The 21,874-nt window shown below is 40.7% G+C and overlaps 2 protein-coding genes and 1 long non-coding RNA gene across 3 annotated transcripts in view; 2 read left to right on the top strand and 1 right to left on the bottom strand.

Moving 5' to 3' along the window:
• avl9 (AVL9 homolog (S. cerevisiase)) overlaps positions 1-3,442 on the top strand; it is a 35,602-nt gene extending 32,160 nt beyond the window's left edge. Inside the window, exon 16 of the mRNA XM_044339363.1 lies at positions 439-3,442. Coding sequence (XP_044195298.1) covers positions 439-590 — 152 coding nt within the window. The 3' untranslated portion in view covers positions 591-3,442. The remainder of the gene's footprint in view (positions 1-438) is intronic.
• A 3,079-nt stretch (positions 3,443-6,521) lies between these two features.
• Positions 6,522-21,273, bottom strand: kbtbd2 (kelch repeat and BTB (POZ) domain containing 2). Its single transcript, XM_044339912.1, has 4 exons — positions 20,857-21,273; positions 15,076-15,716; positions 10,210-10,375; positions 6,522-8,983 (listed from the first exon to the last, which is right to left on the bottom strand). The coding sequence occupies exons 2-4, from the start codon at positions 15,246-15,248 to the stop codon at positions 7,424-7,426; spliced, it is 1,899 nt and encodes a 632-aa protein (XP_044195847.1). The 5' UTR covers positions 15,249-15,716; positions 20,857-21,273; the 3' UTR covers positions 6,522-7,423.
• Positions 15,724-19,830, top strand: LOC122972666. The gene is made up of 3 exons (XR_006399809.1): positions 15,724-17,345; positions 17,488-17,679; positions 17,773-19,830. It is a non-coding gene; the product is annotated as an uncharacterized LOC122972666 (long non-coding RNA).
• Positions 21,274-21,874: the final 601 nt, after the last annotated feature.

The raw sequence follows: 21,874 nt of genomic DNA on the forward strand, positions 1-21,874 counted from the left end.
GCCTATAATATGTGACCCATTACAGAGTTAAGAGACAAGTATTATGTTTCCTGTGTCAATTCAATCTTTTTGCCTGAAAACATCAATAAAAATGAAGCTTGGGGGGACAATATAGAATTGGTGCACTCCAAAACCCAACGGACACTCCATTTAAGCCCATTTTCCTTCCTTTGCTGCTATGTAACAACCAGCATGCCATCATGGCCAAATGCAGTGCACCCAGTGACAAAGGTGTAGTTCATTCTGCCCTAAAAGGTGCAACAAAGCTTAAAGCAGAGTGAGTTAAATATCAATCAAGCACAGTCACAATCTTTCTTGGATTTTCTTTCATGTCGTCAGTTAACAACAGAAATAGGAAGAGATATTTATTTATATGAAAATGTCCTAAAGGTCCTGCTTTGTAAGTAAAGTCTTGCTATTCTTCACCTCTGCTCTCAGGTCAGTCAGTGGGTGGAGCGTTAACCAGCGCCAAGTCAGCCATGTCCTCCTGGTTCTCCACTCTGGCCCAACCTGCAGCCGTCTCAGCCCAGGCCTGCCCAGAGCCTGCCACAGAGCCCGCCACGGAGCCGGCCACTGAGGTCAAACCCTGAAACCCACCTCCACCAGTCCGCTGTCTCTGACTCTGCCTGCCTCCTCATCCTCTCATCCTCTGGCTGCTGTGAAGCCTGAGGGTCAGCGGAGCGAGGGGCGGTTCGTACCTGAGCTGGTGTTATGAAGGATGTGAGCAGGAAAACAACGGTCAGCTTTGTCAAGAATCAAATGGGAGCTCTAAATCTGAACCATAAAACCCAACACTCACATCCCTGATTGGTGACTTTCCAGCCTCATATTAGCGGGACGCCCCTCCGGACAGGAAGGCAGCACTGCCATTAACTAAATGTGCAGCCCATATTCACTGTGAGGCAGAGACTGCCAGCGCTTTTGATCAAATACCAGAAATTTCAGCAGGCTGCATCATGTCTGCCCGCCTGTTTCTCTTTGCTGCAGTTCGTATTGCTGGATGCTTTCCTGTGAGACACTAAAGATGCTGTTGTCGGGTTTGCGGTGTTCACTCTTTGCTCGTATTTCTAGAAATTTGTCTATATAGCTGAATATTTTGCTGACAAGGAAATTATGTATTAAAATAAATCTGTGTCACAGGATTTGACAGAACAGCATGAGCTTGTGGTACGCCCGGAGATTTTAACGGTTTATATCTTAAATTCAGTACAGCCTTTGTAATAACATCGTGGTTGTCGCGGTAACAGCATGAATTCCTGTAAGCCCCTCCCTCCTTAGTTACTGTTGCTACGTCTGTCAAGCTTTCTGCTCTCGCACATATGAAGTTTACAACGGTAATGGTGGCCAATTAACCATCCAAATTTAGTTGTTTTTTTTCAAAAAAATGTTTAAACATTTCTAGCGACGGTGGATTTTCTCAGCTGAAATGAAAACTGCTAACTTCAGCTAACTAGCATAAGCTAACACTACAGCTAGGACATAAGCTAATGCTACAGCTAGGACATGGTTGGTTGAAAACACCATGTCCAGCTGATTTTTTTAATGTTTCAAGCTAACTCCTTTTAAAGCAAAAATCATGTAAAAGGCTCCTAAATATGTACTTGATGGCTGCATACATGCTATCATGCTAACGCTGCATGTGCCAAGCAAAAAGTCACCAGTTGACCCATTTATATGACAGAAATAAAGGAGCTGCATTATTCTTGAGTTGCACTGTAAAGCTAGTTAGTCCTAGTATAAGCATGATACCTAAAAATGTAAGATCAGACTTGTTTCGTTCTGATAGCACCCTCTTTAGCTGCTTAGCTTGCGCAAATGGACAAATAAGGCAGTTAGCTAGATTTATGCTTTATTGTTAGTATTTTCAAACAGTTTCAACTTTAACATTTCAAGAGGAAAGAGTTTTTAGGATGAGGGCAACGTAACGAGTTTGGCTGGGAGTGCTGGAGGACAGAACCGCTAACGTTAGCCTAAACACTGATAGCGGTCACAGGTGTGTGTGTTTACAGAGTATTTTACAGTGACTTCAAACACAGTTCAGCCAATCATGATCAAAGACTGGAACTATCTGTTTTATAAGTACAGTTTAGTCACTTTCTTGTGCTTATGCTCTTATGTTTTTGGTTTTTGAAAGGCTATAAAAAAAGACACCACCCTTCAAATTTTTCATATATGGAATATCACTCCATATTGAGTAGCGTTAGCTTGACAGCTTAGTAACAGTTGCTAAGCATTGATTGGACACATCACTTTTTGGGTTTGTTGAGTGACTTAAGATAAGGCTGATGCTAACGATTATTGTCATTCTCAATTAATCTATTCCATTTTTTTATATGATCAATCATTTAATGTAAAAAATGTCAGGAAATAGATTAAAATAGATAAATCCCCAGAGTCCGAATCACTCATCTGACCAACAGTCCCTTACCCCAAATATATTCAATTTATGACACTATAAAATAGATAAAAGCAGCAAATTCTTAAATTTTAAAAAGCAGAAAGTAGATAATGTGACATTTTCCTTGATAAAATTTACCTATTATCCAAATTGTTCATTATTACGTTTCTATCCACTGAAAAAATTGAATTGTTTGACTAGTTGATTCTGACAAAAGCATTACAAAATCTGAACGCTGTTACTGAAATCACCACAGTGTTATTACATAAATCCTTGTGAACCTGTTGCCTGATCTTTGTGTGATAATACCTCCCTTAACTATGAAGGAACCTGCACCCAGCTGTTTGTATTTGATATATTGGGAGAACTATATTTAGTAAATCTGCAGATAGTTTAAAGTCAGATAACTTATTTATTTGTTGTGTATGAAACTGTTATCTCATAAATATTCATGTTTTTGTCATGACAACACTGGATCAAGTCCGAATCTGTCGAATCGCTGTGTGTTTGCACCAAGCAGCCATTTATTCTATTTATGTGAATCTTTTATCTTGTATAACTGTAATTCTGAGGTGCTTACAGGATCTTTTCCCTCCACGCTTGCAAATATTCAACATCTGTTGGATTAAAAGTGGTCCAGTGAGCATGCTCTGTCCAGTCCAGTTTTTACAGCTGTAATGAGTGTCACCCCTTCTGTCCGTCTTTAAAACCTGCTTTTAAATGTTTGCTTCTTTTGTTTTTTTTTTTTTGTTTCATGCTTTTTAAACTTATTTGACCATTAACTCATTCCTGGAATTTACTTTTCGATTTCTGGATTATGTTTGAGAAGATAGCAGCTGTTAAAAAGCTGATTTTTCTTTCTTTTTTTCTTTTCTTTTTTTTTTTTTTTAAATCCTCTGACAATATATATTTTCATTTTGTATTTAAAAGATATGAATGTATTGTGGATTCATATTCACAGAATATTTTCTTGACAGATGCTTTTAATGTATTTCAAAAGAAAGTGATATATTATATTGCTGTATTAAAGATAATTAAAATATACTGCAGACTTTTTTTTATTTTAGTCGGCTAATTATAAATAAGTTGTTTTTTATTCCTCTGGGTTTGTGTCTGTAAAAATGTAGGTCAGACAAACAAAGTGTTGGTGAGTGTTTGTGTGTTTTTGTGTGTAGCGGAGGAAGAGGGGGGGGTGGGGGGGGGTTGGTTGTTTTGGTGGTAGCACATGGCTGAACAAAAACGCACCCATGTGATGTCTGACAACGATTTGGCAGCATCAAAGGGACACATGAACCCGATGACCTTGACGCTCACACCCCTGCGATCCTGACTGACTGACTGACAGGCGTACAGACGGAGTCGAGACTGTGTTTGCATTATTGATTCATATTCCGATTGGAATTTCTTTTGATTAATCATTTAAAACAGCCTTGAGTATCCTTCATTTTCTTACTGATAAAAGGCCAAAAACTCAAAAGTATTCACTACATAATGATGTGATCTTTACCTTTAGTGAATCTTAAATCAACAAGTATTTTTTTTCATGATAAACGATCAAACCTGGAATTGATTCATTGTCTTGTCAACAAGCTAATCAATTCATATAAAAAGCATCACAGCTATTATTACTAGATGTTTTAAATGTCAAAATCTGACCTTTTTTCCAAACTAAATTCTTGCCACCATCTATAGATTTTGGAATTACAGTGAAATGATGATTAATCAATTTTTATACATCTAATTAATTACGTCATTTATCAAGCAAAATTGCTTCTCAAATGTGATGATTTCCTACTCTCTGTTGTTTTATATTATTGTAAATTAAATATCTTTGGGTTTTGGACTGCTGGTCAGACAAAAACCTTTGAAGGTGTCATTTTTATTATCTATTAATCTGCAGATTATTATCTTGATTGATTGTATTGAAAAATGACAATAATAACTTTATTTGTATCGCATCTTTCATGCAAAGATGCAGCTCAAAGTGCTTTACAAAACAAGTTCAAAAACAAAAAAGGCCAAAAACTAAAATGAAAATGAACAATAAGTTAAAAAGTTTAATTACAAAAATAAACAATAAAGTGAAGAAAGAAAAAAATGCCCGAAAACTTTAAAATTTCCGTCACAGTTTACAAAAAAACCAACATGATGTCATAAAATTGCCTGTTTTGATCGACCACAGTCCAAAATCCAAAGATAATCAATTAACTATCAGACAAAGAATAACAGTGATCCTTCAAAAATGACTATCTGGAAGAGGGGAAAAGTTGGCTTTTTGCTTTAAAATAGTTGTAAATTATTTTCTCAGTGAAGAAATCAATTTATCGACTAACTGTTGGGACACTTTGACATTTTTTTTTTTAGACCAAACAAACAGAAAACAGAAAAGAAAAGCACATGAACAATACAAAAAGAAAAAGTTGACAGCACCACCACATTTTAAAACACAAACAGGGAGTCAGTTTCAGGAACGTTTTTGGTATGTTTTTTAATAAATTAACGTTCATTCAAAATACAGTGCCAAAGGAATATGATGCAGCCAAACATGCTAGTAAGGTTTGTCATGAAGCACCTGTGCTCATGTTTTTTTTTTGTTTGTTTTTTTTTTTTATTTTTATTTTTTTTTTAAAGGTAGGAGGAGGAGACCCCTTTCCCTCCCCAACCCGCCCTCTCCACTACTGCTAGTGGTTGCTGGGACAATTTCCATAGCAACAGCCCCTGGGCCAGCCCTCTCCTCTCACAACCAATCAGCAGCAAGATTCCTCAATATTCACTCGAGAAAAATTAAATCTGATAGGAAAAAAAAAAAAAAAAAAAAAAAATGGATTTCTACTCACAATCACACTACAGTAATGTCTGATATTAAATTAAAAAAAGACACTAATACAAAATAGACCTGGTTATTTTCCCCACACTAAAACAGTTGTCTTTTAAACATATGAAAAATATATATTTTATTTTATATATATATATATTTCAGCAGCTTGGAAATAAAAAAAAAAAAAAAAAAAAAAATGCATGAGCCTGAAACCTATGTTTTTTGTACTGAGAGTGGAGTTGTGTGTATTTGCAGAGACCCTCGTGGAAAGAAAAAAAAAGAAGTATCATGTGACGATGGATAGAGTGAGGTGTAAACTGCTGGCTGTGTGGAAGACCTGTGTGCAAACAGACTGACAGACAGGCTGCGGAGGTGCTATTAGTGGAGTCGAGTTGGAGGACAGAGCGGCGAGGGACGAGAGGCGACGGGTGACCGGACCTGCAGTCACCCTCTTTAAAACCCTCTCCCCCTCTCCCTTTTTTTATCCCCCCCCCCCCCCTCCCCTTCCATCAGCCCTCCCACCCCTCCCGATAACCACGGTTCCTCTCGTCTGCAGGACCTTACGAAGAAAAAGATGAATTCTGTTGTTGTTTTTTTAAAGGAATACTCCACTGAAGAATCTGAAAAGTTACGACGGATTCGTACGGAAACCCAGAACTCAAACTGACATCTTAAAATGTCTCGTTTTGTCTGACCAACAATCCAAAACTCAAAAGATATTAAAGTTTACAATGATATAAACACACAGAAAATAAGCAAAATCTTCATATTTGACAAACTGGAACCAGTGAACATTTATGCTATTTTTGCTTGAGAAAATGGCTCGAACAGTAAGTCAAGTTACCGTAACTGTTGCTGGTTAATTTCATCTCCATCAACTAGTCATTTAAACTCATTTAAGACGTTTAAGAAGTGACGTTCTGGTTCCAGCTTCTCAAACGTGAGACTGTAAACTGAACACTTTTTGTGTTTTGTACGGTTTGTACAGGCAGTTTAAAAGATGACAGCTTGAGTTCTGGGACATTTATTTTTTACTTTTTACTCAAATTTTATAGACTAAAAAGATCAAAATAAAAAAAAAATCACAAAATAAGGAAGATGTCCTTGATGTGATTTTTAGATGCCGCCCAAAACATGACCAAAAAAAAAAAAAAAAAAAAAAAAAAAAAATTCCTCACAAAATTGCCCTCATTAGTGGATAGCTTTTGCTTGGTTGTCATGAAAATGGCTCAGTTACCACGTAAAACTATTTGCTGATGAAAGACATAAGATGTGGCTGAAAGCACCAGAATACTTCCAGTAAGAGGACTTTGTGCAAGGGTTTTTTTTTTTTTTTTGTGTGTAATTTTCCTTTAACCAATGTCAGAAATAAAACCTTCAGGCTCGATATCAAAACACTCATAAAAAACTTCTCAAACCGATTCTGTTGCATAAAATACGTCTTCGCCGTCACCTCATACCAAAGTTCAACCAGAAAAAAAATTGTTTAGAACATTCAGAGCCGACAGATGAAGACGGATTACGCTGCAGGAATGTTTTGAGAAGTTTCTACAGATCGTTTCGATACTTTTATCTCCTAAATGAAGGAGCAAGCTACTGAGTTTTCATATTTTTGATACTCAAATGATAGATTTTCAGTGGAATATTCCTTTAACAGCGGTGAGAAGAGAAAAAGAGGAGCGGAGGGGAGGGGGGAGGGGGGGGGGAGCCCCGATCGGAGGGGGGGGAGGCTGGGGGATTTTGGTACAGTTGCCATTGTCATTCCGAGAAGGTTTACCAGTTAAGTGCATCATCATCCTCATTATCATCACAAAAAAAATCAGTTGACGTTTAGATTATCACATTGTAGAAACAGTATGACAGACTTGTAATAATATCTAACAGATGTCACAACTGACAAAATAAGAAGAATGAAAAAAAAAAAAAAAAAAAAAAAAAAAAAACAAACAGAAATTTTCAGATTACTAGTATTTTTCAGGGGCATCTTTTCGCTCCAAGCTTGTCGGGGCTGCATTGTTCATCAGCATCAGCTGTAGCTAACGCAAGCCTCCGAAGTCCAGAGATCCCTCTAGAACACAGATAACGTCAAACCCTTTCATTTCTCAAGAGAACTGATCTGCCCCCCCCTTTCGTGTTCATCCCTCTGCGTTTACAGATTCCTGGTTCAGTCAGCGAGGTAGGGGGGAGGGGGGGGGGGAGGTTAAGAGCTATACGTGAGGGAGGGACACCAGCTCCCCGTCCACCTCGAACTCCTCGGCTCCGTCGGGGGAGAAGAGGTAGGTTGGGGGTTTCCAGGGGGACTCCTCCAGGCAGGAGGGGTACAGCTTCCCCACCGCACAACGGAAGTCCTTGCCCAGATCCCAGAGCACGCGTTCGGACACGGGCTGCCGCAGGTACCAGCGGTCCAGCTCCATGTCGTACTGATAGATCGCGTACTTGGCACGCTCGTTCATGTGGGTTTCGCGCATGAAAATGCACAGCGAGTTGAGCAGCACCACCGCCCGCACGCATGGGTCCGAGTAACGCTTGGCGGGGATGTTGGCGGCCAGGCGCCACTCGTTCTTATTGACGTCGTAGATCTCCACGGTGACGGAGGAGCCGTCGATGGTGCTCGTTGGCAAGCGGATGCCGGAGTTGCTCACCACGTGGAGGCCGCCGATGTAGAAAATGAGGTCACCGAAGGCGGCCGCGGAAGCAAAACAGCGGCTGGTCTTGCGCATGGCCATCTCCACCCAGGTGTCGGCTCGGGGGAAGTAGCAGTACATCAGGTCGTGGGTCATCACGTAGATGCAGTCGTGCGCCACCACGGACGTGCTCCAGTTCCAGGCGAAGGGCAGGGGGCTCATCATGCTCCACTCGTCCTTCTCGCAGTCGTAGCGCTCCACCGTGCGTTTGTTCAGCTCCCCTCCGACGTTATCCCCCCCGATTGCATAGATGTAGCCCTCGCAGTAGACCAGAGAGGGCTTGATTCGGGCACACAGCATGGGGGTTTTGGGGACCCAGGCGTTCTGCTGGGCGTCGAACCAGAAGAAGCTATCTACCGAGCGGAACACCGCCTGTAACTTGCCACTTTTGCCGTGGTTGGTGATAGAGTTCTTGAGAGGGATCTGTCCGCCAGCGATGAACACATCGTTGTCGGGGGTGACGAGGGTTCCCACCTTCTGCAGGTCTCCCGGGGGGTTACTCAGTTTGTACACTTTCTCCGCCTGTGGGCTGTAACACACTACTGTAGTAGGCACGGCCGCAGCCATGACGTATCCCTCGCCCTGCGTTTCTGACATGGCCTCCATGAAGATCAGCATCTCCTCCTTGGTCATGCCTAACCGAGGCTTGAAGAACTTGGGCATGGACTTGTAGAGACCCTGCACCACGACAGACTTGTCGTTGGGTGGCAGGCCCTGGAACCAGGCGCGCTGCGTTACCTCAGACAACGCGTCGATGCGGATCTGACTGAGCACGGAGGACAGGTGCTGCGAGCGCGCCTCCATGTTGTACTCCAACCACAGCATGGCCGCCTCACGCACCGTCTCCTCCTTCTCCACATTGAGGTTGTCGCTGCTCAGGACGTCTATCAACAGCTCGTGGGAGAGCTGAAGGAAGGCCTCCTGCCGGTACACCATGGGGAACTTGTGCTCCACCATGCGTTTAGCGCTCTGCTTCAGCTCGCTACAGCTGAACAGGTCGCCGATGCTCAGCATGCGGACACAGTTCTCCGCATTTATCTTCTTCACCAGATAGTCTCTGCACTGCAGCAAGACGTCCTCCACCTGGACGGCATAGAGAACAGAGAGACAACAGTCATAAGTCTGGCAGACAAAAACATTTCTCTTTGCAACAACATACAAAAGTAAATGTACATGAACATCATGAATCAAAGATATTAAAGGAAGAAAACTAACATTTTCATGCTCCGGCCACAGTGACCCCTAGCAAAGAAGTTTACATGTCATCATCATGAATACTTTTTGGCTGGTAAGATCTGGTTGGTAAGAGGCCACACAACAGTACTTCATTCAAAGTGGCTAAAAGACTGGACAAGTTTACCATGTTTTTTTCATAAGTACTCTTTAAATAAACATACAGGGGCTACTAGGAAGTAAAAGTAAGGCAAACTAGTAAAGGTTTCTTCATCATTTAAAGAATTAAGCTGCTGGTGTTATCTCTACATTTTTTATTGGTAACAAATCCCATGAACAGACCAAAACCACCGACGTATTTCTCAATACATTCTGACTTCTCTAATCCATCTATGGCACTTAACACTGAGTCCTACTGAAGACCTGAAACTTTATCAAAAGGACTCACAAATATGTCATTTTTACACAAGTCTCAACAGCTGGTCACTGTAGTTTTAAACACACAAACAAGGAAATAGTGCATTTGTTGAGGACTATTTTTGCAGGGGATGATTCAACATTTGACGCTCTAGTAGACTTGGGCGATTGCACGAATATATCAGCTATCAGTGATTGGTTGAGTCCACCTCCAATTGTTCTCTTTGGGTGGGTTAGCCCTGAAGTTAGCAACAATGGGTTAACCTAACCTGACCAGGCTCACTTAAAGCAACATTATGCAACTATTTTACCTTAAAATATCAGCTTCAAAATCATTCTGATGGTACACTGACTTGTAGTAGAGAGAACGGTGCCTCTTTCATTCCCACTACGCTCTGAACGCCTGATGGTGGCTGGTAGGAAAATTTTGACACATCTTCCAACCCTACGCTCTAGTGAGTATTTCTGGCAGGAGGATGGTGTGTGTAGGATTGAATAAATAAACTATAGTGTGTGTTCATGGTAATGAAGGAACAATCATGTAGCTCATTGATGTGTTTAATAGTTTTTGGACAACAATGACGCTCTGTGGCACAGAGGAATGAGATATTCATTGTTGGTTTTGTTGTTTTCATGGCATTAACAGTAAAAAGAATACAGATCATCACCTGACTTGGACTTTGATTGTAAATGTGATGGTGTGAAGTGTTGGCACTGACCTGTAGGAAGCATGCGGTCTCGTACAGCGGCTCCACGGTGCTGTCGCTGATGGGCAGGTTGCCCGTGTAGGCGTAGGTGATGATGATCTGCAGCGTAGCCGGGTCCACGTTCCTCAGGTGGACGTGGGTCTGTTTGCTCTCGCTGAGGCCGCTCATGAACATCGCCCTGAAAGAACGAGACGACAGCGACGGAGGATCATCAGTCAACAGTAGACAGAAGTTACTGGATGAGGAAATAAACCATGTCAAGATTGTTGTTTAGGTTATGTGTGTGTTTTTTTATAACCATTGGACAATATATTGATTTTCTAAAGTCACAAAATATTGATATCAGCATTAGTCTTCCAGAAAAAGACTTTATTTGTTCCAGAAAACATAATAAGCTGTATTTTGTCCGTTTCTTAGGGCTGCAACTTACTGTTATTTTCATTGTCAAGTATTTTCTCTATTAATTGTTTGGTCCATAAAATTTCAGAAATGTGAAAAATGACGACCAATGCTTCCCGAAGTCCAAGTTGACGTCCACAAATGTCTTGTTTTGTTGCTGTGAACAGTCAACAACCCAAAGATACTCAGTTTACTGTCACAAAAGACTAAAGAAACTAGAAAATACTCACGTTTGAAAAGCTGGAACCAGAGAATTTGGGCATATTCTTTTAAAAAAAAGTTTGTTTTTATTCCTAACCATTTATTCTACAAAATTACCCAACAATTTTCTTTAAATTCATAACCTCTTCCATCATGTCTGTAATTGTTTGAAGTTTCTAGTCGACTGAAGGGCTGCAACTAATAATCGTTTTCATTATCTATATATATGAATATGCTGATTATTTTCTTGATTTATCCATTAATTGTTTGGTCTGTCAGAAAACAGAGACAAAATGTCCATCATACTTCCTCAGGGCCCAAGTTCATATAAGCAAATTGCTTCTTTTAATTGTTATTCAGATATTCTAATAAAATATTCAATTGACCAACAACTGTTGAAAATGAAGGAAACCAGCAAATGTTTCAATATGAAAAGCTGGAACCATTTTTTTCCCCTCAGAAAATGACTTTATCATCATTAATCAATAACTTAAATTGTTTTCTGTCAAACTACTGATATCTTCATCTTAATTCAACACTATGATTAATAATAAAGGCCTAACTTCTTCACAAACCCATAAGACAGAATAACATTTTACTGCACAGTGGCTGATACACCTCCAAACTCTGTTTTGGTTGCTGCATTACTTTGCAAAGTCTGTATTTTAAATGAATAGAGGTTCCTAATGACTGCTGGACACTCGCCAAAGTGGCTGCAAAAACAAAGTTACCAACCAGAGCCAGGAGGACGGCTGTAACTGGCCGCTGCTGGAGCCAATTTCCCACTGTGGTCGCGTCCTTTGAGAGCGACATAAATATAAACTGAACAGTATTGAACTGAGCTGTTTATCCACATTTATAATACTGACATGGTGAAATGACACTGGGTATTATCTGAGATTTTGGATATAATTCATTAAAAAGGACAGTTACTAAGCATTATTTATATTATTGATTAAGCAGGACATTATCTCAATTCATCTATAAAATGTCACATTTATTGTTTTGTCTGATCAACAGTCCCAAAGATCTTCAATTTACAATCACAGAAGAAAAGTAACTGAACAAATTTTCACACTTACTTGAGAACGTTGTGGTGCATTTTTGCTTAAAATGTACTTAAACGATTATTTGAATACTGAAATCTTATTGCTTGTGCTGCTACGGACTTGATAAAAGTACTTAAAAGTTGTTGGACAGCGTCTACCGACCCAATTTTCTTGAGACAAAATGACAAGAAGTGGCACTAAACACCTCACAGCTAACAGTTGAGCTCCAGCTGTGCTTCTCTCAGCTCCGACTGCCGTGTTGCTGCAGCCTCAGCAGGCGATTTCTCACATTTTATGCATCTGAGGAACAGTTTCTTTCTTGAGCTGATACTTTGTGATGTTTCTGTTCTGCACTTGTCAAGAGATCACATGTCAAATAAAAGAGCCTGCGTGATACTGTAATACTGTTTGTGTTTTCTTCATTACATTTTTTTTTTGTCTCTAATGGGTGGCACCACCTACTTGGTGGCCCATCACAGCACATGCTTACTTTGCAATTCTTCTGTTTATCCCACAAAACATACAATTGCTGCTCTGGAATGCACAAACACATCGCTTCCTGTGTGCCAAATGATTTTTTTCTGGGGTAAACAGCTACCAGACACCGAGGAGAGAGTTTAGAACAATCATGTGACGACAGTCATGAACCTTCAGGTATGGACTGAATCCATAAACACTCTACAGAGCACAAACAGTAAACATACTGACTTCTAAACATGCTTTCAAGTCAGCCGAAAGACTGACCGGTTTATTAGTCGACAGATGATTCAACTACAGCAATTATGATAATTAAATAATGATTTGAGTCATTTATCAAAGTAGACTGTCAACATGTGCTGGTTTCAGTTTCATAGATGTAAAGTTTTGCTGCTTTTCTTTGGGTTGTAGACTGTAGAGCGTTTTGATCATTTTAATTTTAATTTAAGTAATTTTCTGAACAAAAAATTTCTGGTTCAAGCTTCTCAACTGTGAGTATTTGCTGGTTTCCTTTGTTTTTCCGACAAACTTAATGGATTAATAGAGAAAATATTCAGCTGATTAATCATTTTTTCATGCAAAAATGCCAAACACTAAATCTCTCCAGCTTCTCAAATGAAGATTTACTGCTTTTCATCGTCTTATATGAAAGTAAACTGAATCTCTTTAGGCTTTGGACGGATGTCTTATTTCGAAACAGAAAAAAAAAAAAAAAACCCCAAACCTTCGAAAGGTTGAAACTGAGTGTTTGAAAGCTTGAAATTTAATAAAAAAAGGTTTTGCAAGATTGAAACTAAGTTTTGAAGGCTTGCAAAATGTTTTGATACACTGGAAAAAAAGAAGAAGTCAAATCTCTGCAAACATTATTATTATTATTATTATTATTATTGAGTTTTGCTTCTTCACAACTGAAGCTTCTTTTTTTTTTTTAACAGTGTTTCTCCAACACATTTTCAGAGTTCGTCACTGTTCAGCTGGTGTGTTAGTTTGTTTTCCAGGTTTGAAATCTTGTAAATGGTGATATCAAAATTATATCAAAACTGGTGCCCTTATGTTGGGAAAAAAAAGTTTCGAAACATTGAAACTTGAGTTTCGAAAGGGCGAATCCTTATTTTGAAACTTGCGGATGTACATTTGCATTCGTATTGCAGGATGTTCTTTCCAAGCTGAGTTTACAACACCCACGATTGTTTCAGTGATTTTTTTTAAGCAAAAGCACTTAATATTTGCTAGTTCCAGCTTTGGAAAAGTAAAAGACTTTATGGCTTTCTTTGTCTTTTGTGATGGTAAACTGAATATCTTTGGGTTTTGGACTGTTGGTCGGACAAAACAAGACATCTGAAGACGTCAACTTGAGCTGTGGAAAATTACAAAAGGCCATTTCTGACATTTTATAGACAAAATGAAAAAATATTTAGCAGAGTAATTGATAATGAAAATAACCATTAGCTGCAGCCCTAAAACAATACATTTGGAGGTGTTGTGTTTTCATAATTGTGATTTTCTTATATATCAGGGGAAATAAGACCTGTTCATCAGTATTGAAAGTAACTGTACTCTTTAACAATAATTTGTCTGTAAAACAACCGTGCCCTCCCGTGCAGGGAGTTTGTGTCTGTGTTTTTCTCTCAGCAGGGGCTAAAACCTTCCAGTCCGTATTACGCAACCCTGCAGGCATACCCCTGCCCCCTCCGCCCCCTTCCTCTCTCTTTCTTCCCTTTTCTCTCCATCTCTCACCAAGACCTACGTGACCAGACTTTTTCCCCCCCTACAAACACAGGCTCCCTCCAGAGTCCCGTGGTCCCCCCCCTTTCACCCTGAAGCTAGGCGTGCGAGGAGGTGGAAAGAGAGGCGGCAGCAGACAGAAAGAGAGAGAAAGAAAGAGAGAGGGAACAAGAAAAAAAGGAAGGAGTAGCAGTTAAGAGGAAGCGCCCCGACACCTCTGAACCTTGGATGGGGAAATGCTTTGCATGTTCGCACCAGATAACGAGTTTGTGGGGAAGCTCGGGGAGAGGTGGGTGTCGGAGAGGCGTTAAGTCATCTGGACCTTTTCTTGGTATGCATGTGTGCGGTGAAAGAGGGGAGGGAGGGGAGGGGAGGGGAGGGGAGGGAAGGGGAGATGGACAGGGTGTTCAAATGCTGCATGAGCTCCTGTCATGTACAGATGGACTCTTCCCAGAGCTGAGGCTGCTGCTCTGTCATATTGACTGCAGTGCAACACACACACACACACACACTTCATTATGCAATGTTGCGCTTACAAATGAGGCCTCCGAGGGCCGTGAGGGATACGTCTGTGGAACTACAGGTTAAAGAGATTGCTTCATTTGTTCCGTGTAAAAATATATATCGGAAGCGGAATAACGCTCGGCGCGGAGGACGACTCCAGTCCCAGCTTTCAAGGAAATACCATCCACTTGATTTCCATCCCTTCCATGTATGGAGCGGATAACATTTGCTCTACGACGTTTTACATTATTCATTGTAACTGTAGGAGGTGAGCTTACAGACACAACGACCAGCTACGCCTAATCACAATCAGACTGAGGGCAGTAATTGCTGTCTTTAAAACCCAAACGCTTTATGGTGCATTATTTATTGAAACTGTAGGAGACAAACTGAGAGGAGCTGCACAAAGCGTGCTCACAATCAGCCTGAGAACACAAATCCCCCCCCACCCCCACCCCCCCGCCCCCCCTCGCCCCTCCAGCATACAACATGAGTTATTCTGACAACCGTGTGGTGCACTCACCTGAAATAGGAGCTACATGTGGCCAGGACCATCTTGTGACACGGGAACTCCATGTCCTCCACCAGCAGCACAATGTCAGTCAGTAATTTCTGTTCGTAAAAGAACTTGAGCTGCTCCAGCAGGGAGACAGCGTAGTCCGTGTTGACCGGCCTGCGCTCACTGAGATCCGACATGGTTGCATCCCATGAATCGCGCCCCAGTTTTGAAAAGTCACGCGGCCGGCAGAACCGGACTCAAGCCAACCACGAGAAAAAGAAGAAGAAAAAAAAAAAAAAGATTCTTAAAAGACGAGAATTGAAAGAGGATAAACGGGGAGGGGTGGGGAAGGGGGGGACAGCTCTTCCTCCACCTCCACTGGCCCGAATGGAGGCGTTCAGCTCCTTTGTGGAAAAAATTTCTCCTGCTCCCTTTTGCCGGAGATGAGTTGAAAGGTGAGATGAGAAGATTGTGGCGTCGTAGCGAGCGAGCGTCACAGTTAGGGAGTCGACAGGGAGGGGTCCCTGGATGAGGAAGGGGCTGTTTTCCCCCCTCGTAGCTCTACGTTGATGTGTTGTCGTCTGAGGTCATGCAGTGAGGCACCGGGGACCGGAGGTAGAGGGAGAGCCGGACAACCGTCGCAACGAAGCTACATCAGTGCTTGTCTGAAAAACACAGGAGAGAGAGAGAGAAAAAAAAAACAACAACAAAAAGAGCAAACATGAGTTCAGAATCCATGGAAACTAGCAGCGCAGATAAAAACAACATATTTATCCTACTTTCATATCTCTTATTTCCTTTCTCTTTGGGCATGCCAGAACAGCAAACATCCTGAAAACTGCACTTTCAACAACCTGTCTCTCCTTGCATGTCACCTGCTGCCATCTCTCTCTCCAACCCTCCTCCTCCTCCTCCTCCCCTTCATCCCTCACTTCCAGAAACTGCAATGACAGCCAGTCTGAGTGGAAGTGGGTAGCTGCCTCTGGGCTCTGAGCACTCACAATGACTATTTTACAAGCGCTACAGAATCTGAATGAAACGGACTCACGTGCGTTGCTAGTGAAGCCGTTTCATTCATATTCTGATTTACAGGCTACGGTACAGAGCCAGATTCACGCTCAAAGTGCACCAAAACAGTTTCCCGTTCACTATTCAATCCCCAAAAACAGATGTTTTCCAAAGTTTTCCAGAAGCATTTTAAGGCTAAGATCAATCTTGAAGTCTATGGGCAGAATTTATGACATGTTAATAATCTACCACATGAATTTCAGCATTAACCCTAACCCATCCGTGAGGTCATCGCAACCAAAGCCATACCAACGGCTCGTATATTTGGTTTGGGGACAGGTTAAGAAGTGAATATGTTCGCTTTTAAGTCGAGCTTTTAAGTTTGTTTTTTTAAACCAAACACTGAGCTTAATGTAATCTGCATCTTTAAAAAAGGACACCAGAACGACGTTGCCAAACAGCTGACAGACTCCTGGCCCCGGCTAGTGTCTGAGCACTGTGCTGCACACCGCCCTGCTCTGGCGTGAAGGGATGCTGCAGACAACATGCCCTTCAGTGAAAGGGCACCTGCAAGACCTGCACATTTATTTACAGAAACGGTGCTAATCGCACAGCTGTGTTGAAGGCAGCTTCCACTGTCCGAGGCGTGGACAACCTGAAAGTATTAAAGATCTAATCATTTTTCAACATTTTTTCTTTTTAGAGATTATCTTCCATTCTTCTTTCTTAGATTTATAACCTCCCTATATGTCCTTGTTGTTCATTAGGAGGTAAAGGACATAACATGGTTGTTCCTGGACACAACCACTTCAAATCTTCGAAGGAATCTGGCAGCTCTTGCCGAGGAGACAGAGCAGAAGGACCCTGTAGCGATGGGTCTTCATACATACTGTGTCACATACAGGTTTGTGGCTGCCATCCACCTGCAGGCAGACGTCCTCCCCCGCCTGACGCGGCTTTCAAAAGCTATTCTAAAAGGAAGATGTCCATTTTTTGGCTATTAAGGGACATGTAAGTTGACTTTGAATGACAAGCTAAACAATCAATTTGTCTACGGAAAATTACCCTTAATATGTTCCTTTAATAATTAAGTTGCCTGTCACAATTGAGACCATTCGATAAAACGAGGAGGAAAGGGATGAGCAGCCACAACGGTCATTCCTCAGCGAGTTGGGAGATCGAGTTAAAAGTCTAAACATACAGGCGGAGGAGGAAAGAAGAAAACGCCACGAGGGGGACGGAGATATTGACCAAGGCCCCTTTTTGGACCCGTTTTTCACACTCAGGTATTTAAATACTCAGTGTTTCAAGTTACAAACTTGAAAAAAACAGGACCTGACTATTTTGTAATGTTAAGCACCTTGAGCTTGGTAAGAGTATCATACGAATAACCTGTATCATTATTATCATTTCTGATCTTTTCAAAAGGTAACGGAGACGTACTTGGACCACCTGGAGAGGAGATTCCCGGGGTTTAACAATCTATCTGCGTTCAATGAACTCAGCCCTCGAGCTCTGGAGAGGGAGGAAGACGACTGCATTGAAAATTTAAAACTGCTTGCACCGACCGTGGATGAAGGGGCACTGCTCAAGGTGCATGTTGCACTGAGTATTTTCAAGGTGAGACTAGCAGAAACCAATAAATGTTTGATGAAATTCTTGAAAATGAACTGTTTTAATGAAAATCTTTCTCTTCATCTTACGAGGAGACAGTTGGAGGTGATGAGGGATCTGGCCTCGGACTTTGATGAACTGAAGCTTTCTGCTATCACATCGACAATCCCAGTGTCAAGTATGAACTGGGTAAACCATGATACCAAGTTACATTTTTGTCAGTCAATTCTACTATTTGTGTGATTATTCCGCAATAGATCAACACAGACCTCAGAAACAGCCTGACAGCCTGTATGCGGGTCAAACTAAACGGACCCCATGTGGCTGGAGAATGATGTGTAGTGATCCAACATGCTTATGTCTTTTCCTTCAAGAGCACTGATCTGAAAAGAGGCTGGATAGTTTCATGCAACGCGGTTGCAACACTACTTTACTTGCTTTCACCTGACCGGTCTTTTCTGACTCCAGTATTCATAAAGGAGAGGGTACAATTATAAGAAGTGATCGGTTTGGTTGATCGAGGCAATCAGGACTCTAATACCAGTTTTTTTGTAGCGTGCAAAAACTTTGATATTATGTGATTTATTTTGCTGTTGTATAAATGTGCCCAGCACTCTAAGGCTTTTGTCAAAGGTTTTGTAGAGTGCAAAAACGTATTATTATTTATTTTAATTTAATATCTTTTGTTGTTGTAGTGTTCCAAGACTGTACGTTGTCAGATTCTCTTTGTAAGACTCTGCTATAGTTGTTGATGTTTTTTTAAAATATGTTGAATAAATGACTTATTCGCAACAACACATTGCATAGTCATATTTTCAAATCTTCAGCTTTTAGCACTGACTTAACGTAGTGATCCTGTCATCACAGACACCTACAGAACTTTTCTGGAGGAAACCCTGCAGCCTATATCCAAAATAAATATGTTTGCATGTCTGAGAGAGAAATCAGTCTCTTCTGGGTCATTGTGCTGTTCAAGAAGATTTCCTAATTCCTTTTTTCTCTCTAATGCTGCACCTTCATGTATCTGAATCTTTGCGGACCAGCACCTCTTCCTTCCCTTGTATCGAACACAACATTTTTGGTGGGTGTAGCAACCACCAACCAAATTTGAAATTAATTATATCCGTCCCTGCCTGCCTACCCCACACCCAAGAATTAAAAAAAAAAAAAAAATTACCAACTGGGCCGTAGGCTACAGTACATTTGGTAAGCAGTGTTCCTGGCTCCGAAAAGCACCGCTAACTGATTAATCAATGCTAATTCATTGCTTGTGTCCCCATAATGACATCATCAAGGGCAGTAATTCTGAACAGCTTGTTTGGGCTTGTTAATCTGAAGACTTCAAACCCTGGCCAAACACCAAAGAGGAATATTTATGTCATTTTCCCCCCAGTGCCTGAATAACATTTCATTTGTGGGAGGAGGCTTCCTTCACCTGCGGTCAGCTGCTGCCATTGGCATTATTCTTTTCTTTCTTGTTTGGCAGATGGGCGTTTCCACTGTGGATTTTCCCCATGACTTTTTCCTGTCTTTTTTTGTTGTTTTTTTTTTTTTAAAACCACACTCATTTACACTAGCGCACACACACACACACACACAGCAGTAACACTCTTTTCATTATTCGGTTTAATTCTTTCTTTTTTTTTTACGTATCTTTTTTATCTTGCAAAATCTTTTATCTTTTATGTTGTGGTTGGGTTCCTGGCTGTAACAGTCATATATCTTCCTTTGTTCTACTAGATTTTACACACTGATTTTACACTGCCATGCCATGTGTGACTTTTAAATTATGACTTATTGTTTGGATGAACTTGAGTAATGAGTGTCAGAACACCCCTCAGGTAATTTAAGCCAAAACCTTGTGCTCCTTTCCTCAATTTGTTTGACAATTAAAGTGATTTCAATGCAATAAAAAAACTGAACAGAAAAAGAGTAATTTTAAAATTGGCCATATTTATGACTTATCTTGTGTTGGATTCTAGTCCAATGACATTTCCTAAGTGATTAATTATTGTTACACTCAAAATGCATTAAAACGCATAGATTTATACTGCAGTCTTAGTTTTTTTATTTTTTGGGGTTGGGGGGTGGGGTATTCCCCCTCGCCCCTCTAACAGGACTCATGACCTCAGTATTTCTAAAAATCCTGGTCACGGTCATGGCTACAACAATAACATGCTGCTCACACGCTGATGCTTCAGTATTAATAATCTAATGATGTCATATATAATAATACATCAGTCAGAAGGACCAAACCACTACTTTTACTGCAATACTTTACATTTTACTGCTAATACTTATCTACTTTTTTATTTACTTAAATAGGATTTTTTCATGCAGTACTTGTTATGGAGTATTTTTACATTGCCGTATTGGTACTTTTACTCAAATAAAGGGTCTGGATACTTCTCCCACCCCTGGCTGTAGGTAACGTTAGGCCATCTGCATACATCAACTTCAAAAAGCTGAAATAGCTGGACAGCTATTCAGCCAGCAGTCGATAACCCATTTGCGACATCTCCTCCCATTAAATTCTGCTAAGTAACTGGCTACTTGAACATTTGATCTATAAGTTAAAGTGGACATTTGAAGAACGCTTATCTCTAACTGTTATATAACATATTTTGAACTTGCTTGGTGCTGGCTGGCTAGGTTACCGTTAACCACCATGTCCAAAACAAACCCTGCCTGCTCTCTCAAACAAGGCAAAGTAACATAAGACACCCAGGCCTTCGCTGAGGTTAGCTAACCTGACTATCACCATCCTTGTAGCTTTTACCAAAACGTTTAACGAGGTGGCCATCCTCGTCTTTGATCAACTGACCGAAACACATCTGATAAGCCAGCTTGGATGTGATGTTACACATCCAGCTCGAGTAGCGACACTTGCTTGATTTCCACCCGCGGCAAGTTAGCAACTTTAGCTTCCCTGCGCCCCACAGTTCCGGGGTAGCTAACGACGCAGCATGCACACTAGCTGGCTGATAGAAAGCCAAGCGTCTGCCATCATCACCCCATTTGTGAAATTGTTCCAGAAAGGACACCATAGCTTCAAACCTGTGCTGCAACCAAATTAAGAGAGCGGTCACGCTCGGATAAGCTAACTGCTAAACCCAGCTAAATAAAGCTAGCTACCTGACTGAGTTTAACCACTTCAACAACCCCAAATTCAGGCTTCCTTACAGTAACTGCAGGCAGACTCCACTCACTGGACCGTCGCAGGGGCTTTTCTCGTCAGCAGAGAGTACCACGCAAGCTCCTCAAGCCGAGTTTAGACGTTAAACAGTTGTGAAGAAGAGCTGAGCAGCGGACAACCTTTCAGCGCATCATAAGCGCCTGAAAGACCAGAGGCCAAATGAGGATACTGCGCATGCGCCCAGACTAAACGGTCAGGCCTGGTGGAGAGAGGAACAGCGACCTCTGCAGGAAAAATGGAGACATAACAGCACTGCAAACGCGAGAAGACTGTAAACAAATAATTTATGTATTTTTTTCATTTATCCAAACCATTGAGCACACTGATGTCAGAAGGAAAAAAAGAATAGTATACATCGTGTCTCTACATTCCTTAATTCAATGCATTGTACTTTTAAAAAAGTGTTGGGGAATCCTCCCTGGGTTTATTATCGCTCTTCATTGCAAATGTTCATTTTTTGCACAGAGAGTGACTTTAAAGGATGGGTTCACAATTTTTAAAACAATAGTCAAAATACACACACACACACACACACATATATATATATATATATATATATATATATATACAGTAGGTAGTTATTTACAGTACTTAGAGCCTACTCAAATATATATTTGACAGTGATGGATGATATATATACACATTTTATATGTATTGTTTAATATATTTTGGTTTATTTAACACTTTTTCTCACTACATAATTCCATATGTGTTATTTCATTTGTTTTTTTGTCTTCAGTATTGTTCTAGAAAATAGTAAAAATGAGGAAAAACTCTTAAATGTGTGTCCAGACTTTTGACTGGTACTATATTATGTGGCTTTCCTGAGCAACTGTTTCACGTTTCAATGTTTTTTTAAATACTTTTTCTCCTTTCTTTATATATTCAGTATTTTTAAGCACTTTTACCACTGTTTTTAGAAAAAAATACAGTTAATTTTTTGAATCCTATTTATTTTTCATTGACTTTCACAGAATTTGTCATCTCTCTATTTATTGTTTTAAA

The sequence above is a fragment of the Thunnus albacares genome, chromosome 21 (genome assembly GCF_914725855.1).
Source record: "Thunnus albacares chromosome 21, fThuAlb1.1, whole genome shotgun sequence".
Classification (NCBI taxonomy): domain Eukaryota; kingdom Metazoa; phylum Chordata; class Actinopteri; order Scombriformes; family Scombridae; genus Thunnus; species Thunnus albacares.

Bases quoted from the DNA above. Each gene is read 5' to 3' on its own strand.
- kbtbd2 (XM_044339912.1), bottom strand. From the start codon at position 15,248: ATGTCGGATCTCAGTGAGCGCAGGCCGGTCAACACGGACTACGCTGTC. The intron at 10,376-15,075 runs GTGAGTGCACCA...TCGTTCTTTCAG, and splicing joins ACATGTAGCTCCTATTTCAG to GGCGATGTTCATGAGCGGCC. The intron at 8,984-10,209 runs GTCAGTGCCAAC...TATGCCGTCCAG, and splicing joins AGACCGCATGCTTCCTACAG to GTGGAGGACGTCTTGCTGCA.